At 33.0% G+C, this 9,477-nt stretch overlaps 2 protein-coding genes across 2 annotated transcripts; both read right to left on the bottom strand.

Moving 5' to 3' along the window:
• Positions 1-289: 289 nt before the first annotated feature.
• On the bottom strand, positions 290-1,254 carry LOC129875709 (uncharacterized). Its single transcript, XM_055950974.1, has 4 exons — positions 1,185-1,254; positions 973-1,091; positions 796-931; positions 290-723 (listed from the first exon to the last, which is right to left on the bottom strand). Exons 1-4 carry the CDS (start codon positions 1,252-1,254, stop codon positions 290-292), a joined length of 759 nt encoding a protein of 252 aa, XP_055806949.1.
• A 5,297-nt stretch (positions 1,255-6,551) lies between these two features.
• On the bottom strand, positions 6,552-8,407 carry LOC129875707 (cyclase-like protein 3; the record flags this gene model as incomplete). The annotated part of the gene is made up of 3 exons (XM_055950973.1): positions 6,552-6,677; positions 8,034-8,208; positions 8,328-8,407. Coding segments are annotated over 3 exons (381 nt in total), but the record flags the coding sequence as incomplete, so codon positions are not given.
• Between the last annotated feature and the right edge of the window lie 1,070 nt (positions 8,408-9,477).

Genomic DNA, 9,477 nt, shown 5'->3' with positions numbered 1-9,477 from the left:
TACTACTTTGTTTGAAATTAGAACGCACTCGAATCCATTTTTGATTAGAAGATCGGCCAAAACCAAGTTCTTTCTTATTTCTGGAATGTGACAAACTTTATTCAGCATCACTACCTTGTCGGATGTCATTTTCAGGAATACTCTACCATATCCTTCAACCTTAGCGTTGCAGAATATCTCATATAAATAGTCTCATCATAAGCAATAGGGGAATAAGTAGAGAAGGCTTCTCGGACCGCACAAATATGTAACATGGCTCCTGAATCAAGCTACCATTCTTTAGAATTTCCTACCAGTTTGCATCAGTCAGCATGGCACACAAGTTTTCCACATCTCCATTTGTATCAACCATATTGGCTTGACCTTTCTTCTTTTCCTTCTTTGGAGCACAACATTCCACAGCCTTATGTTCAGTTTTTCCACAGTTGTGACAGTCTCTTTTGAACTTCTTTTTACTAGGATAGTTCTTCGGTCCAAAAGGTTTCTTCCTCTTTTTTGATTTATGTGGACCATCCTCAATAATATTTGCTCCCATAATTGTTGAGTTTCCTCTAGCCTTCTTCTCGGCAGCCTTGTTGTCTTCCTTGATTCTGAGACGAACAATCAAGTCTTCAAGAGTCATCTCTTTTCGCTTGTGCTTCAAATAATTTTTAAAGTCTTTCCATAAAGGAGACAGTTTCTCGATTAATGCCGTTACTTGAAATATTCCGTTTATGATCATACCTATAATGAATAATTTAAAATCAATAACACATTCAATAATTTTAATAATAAAACTATTGAATTTGATTATACCTTCTGCCAAGAGATCGTGAATAATGACTTGTAGTTCTTGGACTTGAGACATGACAGTCTTGCTATCATCTATCTTATAGTCCAAAAATTTTCCATCCACAAACTTCTTTAAGCCTGCATCTTCAGTTTTGTATTTCTTCTCAAGAGCATACCAAGTTCTTTAGAGGTTTTACAAACACTAAAGACGTTATACAAGTTATCTTTCAATCCATTGAGTATGTAGTTCTTGCAAAGAAAATCAGAATGTGTCCATGCCTCAGTCACAATAAACTTTTCATTTTCAGGATTTCCCTCCTCTACCATAGGAACATTTTTATTGATAAACCGTTATAGACCGAGTGTAATCAGATAGTAGAACATCTTCTGCTGCCAACATTTGAAGTCAATACCAGTAAACTTTTCAGCCTTTTCTGCAGTAGCCATAGCTGTAGAATCTGGTGTTCTACTAGTTGAAGACATTGTGTTTGCTTCAAAACTTGATATATTTGTATCTCTCATTCGTTTGATAAAATAAAAGTAGTGTTAAATAATAGAATAACCAAATATGAATTTTTTTTTAACTAGATGATGTTTTCATATTCTTCAAACCGAGAAAAATAAAAACTTAATTAACTTGATGACGATTTTATTTCTTTGAACCAAGTTAATCACTGGAGTAGAAATTCTTTCGATTTTATTCTCAGCCCCCAAACAGAATATAAGATGAAGCAGAGATATACAACTTTTTTTTAGTTTAACGATGAAGTTTTTATATTCTTCCAATCGTTAACCAAATGAATCTTGAATACTGATGAAGTTTTTATATTCTTCAAATCAGTATTAGATTCAGACAAAGTACAACAACAACAACAACCCAGTAAAATCCCACATCGTGGGGTCTGGGGAGGGTAAAGTGTACGCAGACATGACTCCTACCAATGTAGGATGGCTGTTTCCGAAAGATCCTCGACTCAATAGAAGCATAGAAAAAAGGTCAGATAAGAATATTAAAAGTAGGAAAGTAGATAACAGAAGAGTTCCAAACAATAGTATAATCAAAGCACCAAAAAACAGTAGATATCGTCAGACAAAGTAGAAAACCATTAAAGTTTTAATCTCTAGAACCGTTAGATACAAGAAAAAATATTTAAATTCCTTAAGCTTGTTATCTCTTCTATTAAAGTTAGTAACCAAAAACAGTAACGATGTAAAGGAAAAACAGTATCCAAGTCCACAGAATTCAGTGTATGTCCTTAAAGAATTTAATCCCCTCCCTGTACCCAAGGTTATGGATTATTTCCTCCTACGATAAAACAGATAGAACATTAAAGAAGTAGGGGTACCGCAAACTTCTTCAATTTCAGCAAACTCAGAAAGCAGTAAAGTAATCACAAAAATACACAACTTTGTTTGTAAGAAAATATATGCAGAAGAGAGAGAAATTTCGATGTTCAAAACTGAGAGGAGACTTCTCTATTTATAGCCAACAAGGGTGCAAAGTTTCTTTTAGGAAGGAAAGTGTCTGTTCAGAAGGAACAGATCCTTTTTGCGAAGGAAAATATTTGTTCGAAAGGAACAGGTCCTTTTTGAATCCGCGATTTCAAATTAATACCATTTCATGAATTAGTTAATTCCATTATTAATTTCACTATATAATTAATTCAAATTAATTCTATGAATTAATTAATAAATAAATAATCAATGGATTAATATTAAAGAAAAAGAAAATTAATTAATGAGATTGATAAATAAATTTTGTCTAAAAAATTATCAATCAATCATATCATTTTCCAAAGCTAAAGCCGAAGCCGACGACGGCGTGAGGGGAACCCTCTACTTAACCCTTTTATGAGTTAAAGGAAGTGTTTCCTTATATAAGAATAAAACATTTTCTTTCTTCAACCAATGAGAGAGAAATGACTTTTCATTTTTCCTTTATTTGATTCTTCTATATTTTTTAATTCTTTTCTCTTATTCTTTCTCATTCGCAATTCACTTAAATCCAACATTAGTAATGTATAAAAATAAGAACATAGTTGTGGTATACCACAATCCCGGAATAAAGTAGTTGCAGCAAATATGGGACAAAAAAAAACATTTCATAACTTATCTTGAAACTTTCAACAAAAAGCGACTAGCAAAGCTAACAAAAAGGAGTTAACCATAAATAGATAAGGGAAGGGAATGGAAAGAGCACTCACATTGACTTGACATCGAAGAGAAGAAAGCAGCCTCATCAAAGTATACATATGAATTGATCCACAGACACACTTAAAGGAGTTTCCTCTTTTGTCCACTCTTTTGACTACTGTGATTAAGGCAATTATTGAACGTCCAACCCGATAGCAAGAACCAACACGAACTTTCCATTTCCCAAACGGAGCAATATGGGGTATTGAGGAGCCTCGTTGTCGAAATCTGTTTTGGGGAAATGATCTTTATGATAGGGTGAGCGGAGTCATTTTTCTTCGTTAGTATCATATCCATACAAGTGTAAGTCAACATGGGTGCTCCAATAGAATGTCCCGTCAGTCAACACAGTGCAGTGCATTGGTGGCAACAACTTTTAGCATAGAAAGTTCTTCAATATCTATGAAACCTTTGGATGAAGGTAGTGCTTCAACAAATCAAATCGAGGAAGGTATAATCAAGACCTTTGGAATTATTAGTTAGGTCCAGATCACGATAGAACCGTGCCTCAAGGAATAAAGCACATTTTTTGTTGGCGTGTCAACATCTGGAGCAATTTCATTGAAAGTATTGTGGCTATGAATATCGTTGTAATCGACATCAATGAGCTCCAAAGTTTTCTTTTTGATATTATAAATCTCACCACATTGTTTCCATGTGTTTTCTTTGGGAAGTTGACTGGGATCGGTACCCATGGCCGGAAACAACACAGAGCTGCTGGGTTTTTTTACCATGGACAGTGAGGAATGGGGATATGCGGAGACTAGTCATGAAAGAAGATACTTCTTTCCAATAGGTCGGGTCAGAATGATTTATGTTGTGCTTTAACAAAGATTTACAAGAGAATTGCACCCTTTAAAACTGAAAGTCAAAGAAAATCATTCGTTTGGCGAATAAAGTAGGTCACCCTCTTTTTGGCTTCGGCCAAACATTTTTTCTCACTAGTCGAGGGGGTAAATTGAAATTTAATTCCTTAGTCAACTATTCAAGATTGAGAACTGATTGCCTGCAAGAATAATATATAATGCAGGGAAGTAAAAGAGACAGATATTTTATTCTGGTTCGAATCACCGATATGGTGCCTAGTCCAGTCCTCTTGGGTTACAAGGGTTTTCTTTAGAGCTTGTTGGAATTCTTAGGGATACAACTATGATGAAACTATTTGAACCTTGTCTAATATGCAAATCAGACTTCTTGACACGTCGTCACCGAGATAGTTCTTTCTGTTTACTATTACAATTGTAGACTTTGAAAGAAAATAAGACTTTTTGAAAGATGAGAGAAAAACAATAGTACAAGTTCAAGTGAAGTGGGTGACTATCTAACTAGTAGCCTGTTTGGATTGACTTATTTTTAAGCAGCTTATAAGTTGAAAAGTGTTTATAAGTTTTTTTAAAAAAGTAGATGCAGGCCAATTTTTTTTTTTTACTTATAAGCTATTTTCAACTTATAAACTGTTTAAAATAAGTTCATTCAAATAAACCCAACTATTTATTGGAGTTTATTTTAAGCACAAAATAAAGTTGGCCAGTCAAACACTCAAAAAAAGCTGAAAACAGCTTATAAGCAACTTATAAACCAATTCAAACGGCCTCTAAATGAGGATGACTGTATATATGGCAATGGATGCGGTCGCCATATCAACTCTAAAAGGAAAACTCAAGGGATTTCCTGTCAATCAAAGATTTGTAATGTTTCCTTGATTGAAGATACACGTTCATCTCAGATATGTTCATGTAATATCTTCTTTTCTTTTTTTTACTGGCTCTTTGCCTTGTACAGAGTTATTTCTGACTTATTCTTAAAAATTATGTCATGCATATTATTTCAATATGACAAACCAAACAACTAATAAAAAAAATAAATTCATTATAATTAATCTCATCATAACTTATTTCATCATTACTTATCCCAATATAATTTATTTTCAAACCAAACGTCCCTAAAGTCCTGTTGTACACCTCTTACAAGGAAAGTCAATATTTCGATTAAACTGTTTTTTTTTTCCATTAAAAATTCCTTCTTCTTTTTTTTGCATTGGTTAATCACTGTTTCAAAAAGGCAGTTTTAAAACATAAGTTTATAGGTTAATCACTATTTAAAAATGGCAGTTTTAAAACATAAGTTTATAGGTTAATCACTTTTATCAAAGGCAGTTTTAAAACATAAATTTATCCATTTTCACTTGACTCATTTTCGATCAGCCCATATCCAACTTAACATGCCCATTTGTCACTCCAAAATATGACTACATTGGCATAAGGTTGTGTATCGATCGGTTTGTTTTGATTTTGAAGTTTATCGATTTAACTTATCGATTATTAGTTTGTAGACATGCTAAACCATTATAGAACCATTAAGATATTGACTATCGTTTATTGATCATTATCAATTTGGTTATCAATTTAACCATTAAGATTTGAAAATTAAAAAAAATCATTGAAAATCACTTAGAAACAAAGTGAAAAACCAAATGAATCATGCAAATCAGTCGATAGATTGCATCTTGCTCAAAAGAAAACAATGTCACCTTGTAGAATAACCGAGAATTTGAGACAATCAGAAAAAAAAAGTATGAAACGAAACCCTAAGTCAAGGACTTTATATACCGAATTGGTATAAATATTACTATCGGATTATCAGTGAACCCCTTATGAAAAACCTCAAATTATTAAGAACCGATAACCCAGTATACAAAAAAATCAAAATCATTATCAAAATTGCTACATCAATAATCCATAGCCAATAACTAAAACTTTTTTCGATTTAAATTATTAATTTCGATTCGATTTTCAACAACCCTACATTGCCATTCTCACTTGTCGCAATTTACAAAAGCAATTAACAGTAAGACTATTTAGGTTACCATCACATATTAAAAGGCAAAAGGCTCTGTTAGCTAATAGCTGTAAGTTTTTGTTGGTTAATTTGATAGGCAAGTATGTATGTATGTATGTATGTATGTATGCATGCATAGTAATCCTGAGGTCGAGAGTTCGAGCCTCTCTCACACAATTTTAGCACCTCATTTTTTAATTTTAAGAACAGTTTTAAATTCTGATATTGGAAATATGGTGCTACTAGGATTAATAATAAAATTGTCCTTCTTCTCCCCTTCTAATCTCTTATACTTTTTCATTTATTGCTTATTTCCACTATATTTTTGGATTCGATTCTTGCTGTTAGTGCCCTTTCTCTTATCCTCATAAATTTTAGAATGTGCAAAATCCACGCCAAGTGAGGAAGAGATTGACTCCGCATTCTCAGCTTTATTATGACTTAAAATGCTGCTAAGCCAAAATAGTACTACTTACACTATTTGTGAATGTCACTCTTGTAGAAGTAAATCCATAACTTTTTGTGAATCCACTCTAGCAGTGCAGCCATGTAATGTGAATAAACATCAGAACCATCTCTTCATTCATTTTTGTTAGTACCCTGAAAGAAATTTACATAAGCCCATGGGTAGACAAGCTAAAGGAATCGAATTCCCCTTAGCAGTTTCTTGGAAATTCTAAGTTAACGTAACCGGTCGAAATTTTTGGAATTTTCCTTTTTCGATGAAACTATCAGTTGTCTTGACATCATCACTGGAAGAGGATGCACCTGGTAGGTGAACCATCTCCATGAACCAGCCTAAAGGGTAGACAGTGACTTGTGTAAACTCCCGGGACTGCATCATCGAGCTTGAGGCCTTCCACTGGAATAATATCCTGATGCATATTTAAAGAATCCTTACAGTTAGTGACCAAGTAAGAACATAGATAAACAAACACAACAAAGGAAGTCCCCATTAAGAATTCTAAGAAAGTAAGAGTTGGTGCTCAAGGAAATGTAGCAAGTTAACTTAGTAGATAATATGCAGCTGGTACTAACAAGCAACTTATTGACAATCTTTAACAAATGGGTTTTGAATCTTACAGGTAACCACATCAACTTTTAGGTTTTATACACCAAAAATGTAAAAGATTTTCACTCCATCTGTTCAATTTAACCGACTACAGACAATAGGGTGTGCATCGATCGGTTCGGTTTTATATATTATCGGTTCGATTTATCTATTTTCGGTTTTTAAATACGCTAAATCAATAAGATATTTTTTATCAGTTTTTGATCGTTAACGGTTCGATTTTTGGTTTACCCAATAAAAAAATGCTCATAAAATAAATATATGAGTTCACACTTCTCTAATAGTTTCCGGTAAGCCTGTAAATGCTTTGATATACTGAAACAAAAAAGATAATAAGAAATTGCATCAATAAGAGCATATGTAGTACGAAGGCTACAATTACAGTTTACGACCAAAACATAATATGGAATTTCTAATGTTAACCAAATTATATACGTTCACGAACTTGCAAAAGCTACAATTATAAAGTAAAACTAAAACTAAAACCAAGCAGTCAAACAAGACAATCTTGAACAATCTTAGTTCTTACTTTAATCTTTAGGTTTTGTGTAAAGACTAAAGCGGTCTAGTGTGAAGTAGAAGTACTGTGAAGACTGTAGCATACTATTATGTTAAATTATTAGTAATATTTAATATTTATGAAGAGTAAAGTAGTACAATACTAATGTCTTAATGGATTATCGATTTACCCAATAATCGAATACTAAAACCAATAATGAACCGATAACTTGATAATTTTTTTTCATAAAACCATCAAGAACCCAATAACTCAATAGCATTTTTTTCGGTTAGATTTATTGGTCGGTTCAATTTTTGTACACTCCTACTAACAGACACTCAAATAGGATATTACTCAATTTTCCAAATTATAGATTAGGTTTGCTATATAGAGTTATTTTTATATAGGTCAACTTAAACTGATAATATAAAATGAATTTATATATACTTAATAACAACAACAACAACAGCCCTGAAATGGAACTTTCATGCTGGAGCAAGAACTAGCATGAAAGTCGATCTATTACGACCAGCGCAATAACATACCCTGTAAAATCTCACAAGTGTGGTTTAGGGAGGGTAGAGTGTACATAGCCCTTAAAACTATCTCGTGGAGGTGCACAAAACTTAAAACTCAATCAAATTAGGCATATGGACTTACTTTAGGATCCAGAAGTAATTGATGAACTTTAACGAGCTCATCCTTCGGATTAATGGCAACAGATAAGTAATCAACACCGACGAGTTTGATGTCAGTATTCTGGACCAAATACTCTGCTCCATCTGAGGTTAATGCAGCATAGGAGGAATCAAATTCTTTCTTGTACATGAGCCTCCTGTTTATGTTCACAATATACATTCAACACCAAATGACATGACATAATAAACAACTTATGTACGTAGTTTTAGCAGGCTTGAAACAAGTTAATGCCTTCAATGGACACACAACAAGCACCTGTCTGTGTTTAATGTTCGCAAAAGAACACGTTTCACTCCCCGAGGTATGTTCAATGACCTCATAACTTCAGCTGACAAACAAAAGGGCGAGCAATAATAAGGTTTATATCATTTGGTGCAAAATAGTTTTTAGGGAGACAGAGCTTATTAACAAGAAAATAAATAAGTAGCCAGGCAGGATATCATCCCAAAGATTAGGAACATACCTGTAAATAGTTTTTAGCATTATTAGTTTATTTATGGGCCTGATTGGTTTTAAGACCAAATGGACCTTGTTGCTACTGCAATATGTTGAGTAATTGTAGTATGATATTGATCATCCATTGATTTCTGCATATTTCATGCTCTTAATTGATCCTACTATTCTTTTGAATTAGAGCAACTGATGTGTTTGGCCTAATTCTATGTATAATTTAATTTATTAATTGATTACATGATTCCGAAAATAATTATGGAAAGATGTAATATTCCTTGATCAATTTTTCTTTTCAAAGCATATATAATTGATATTTGTTACAACTCTAATTTTGATTTCTTTGATTTCTTACTTGTTCCCACTATAGTAAATGTTGCTTAATTTCTGCCTAATTGATTTTCTTTATGGGATTAAGGAAAAAGACTTCCCATGAATCATGCTTAATTGATTCTATTCCCTCTTACAATGCCTTCTATTCATTCCTATATAAGAAAGGTTTCTTAGTCATTATTGGGACATTTTATACATACTTGATCACTGGACACAACCTTTACACTCTTGAGTTCTATTTTTCTGCCTCCTGTCTACTTTGCTTTGCTACTGGATTTTGTGCATCACTGCTAACTTCGCTCACTACTACATATGGATTTCTTATTAATAAACTTCTGCTGACTGGCTAGTGTTACTTAACATATTAATTTTAGTTCATGCATACATTCTTACTTTAATTGTTATATAGAAGCGTCCAGGTCAATTCTCAATCTCCCTCTATATGTGATAGTTGTTTGTATTCTCTTCTCTCTTTTCTTCTAAATATCATAGTATATATCTATGTCTTGTTATCTCGTATAGGGCTCGTCTATGTTTTCTTTATGTTTGTCAGGTTTTGACCATGAAATTCAAGATGAGAAGAGTTTGCTGGGGAGGGGGCTTTCTGGATTCATTTAGTTTC

This window comes from Solanum dulcamara, chromosome 12 (genome assembly GCF_947179165.1).
Source record: "Solanum dulcamara chromosome 12, daSolDulc1.2, whole genome shotgun sequence".
NCBI classification, from domain to species: Eukaryota; Viridiplantae; Streptophyta; class Magnoliopsida; order Solanales; family Solanaceae; genus Solanum; species Solanum dulcamara.
Note: the sequence above shows the minus strand (reverse complement) of the source record. Positions and strands in the feature narration are given on the sequence as shown.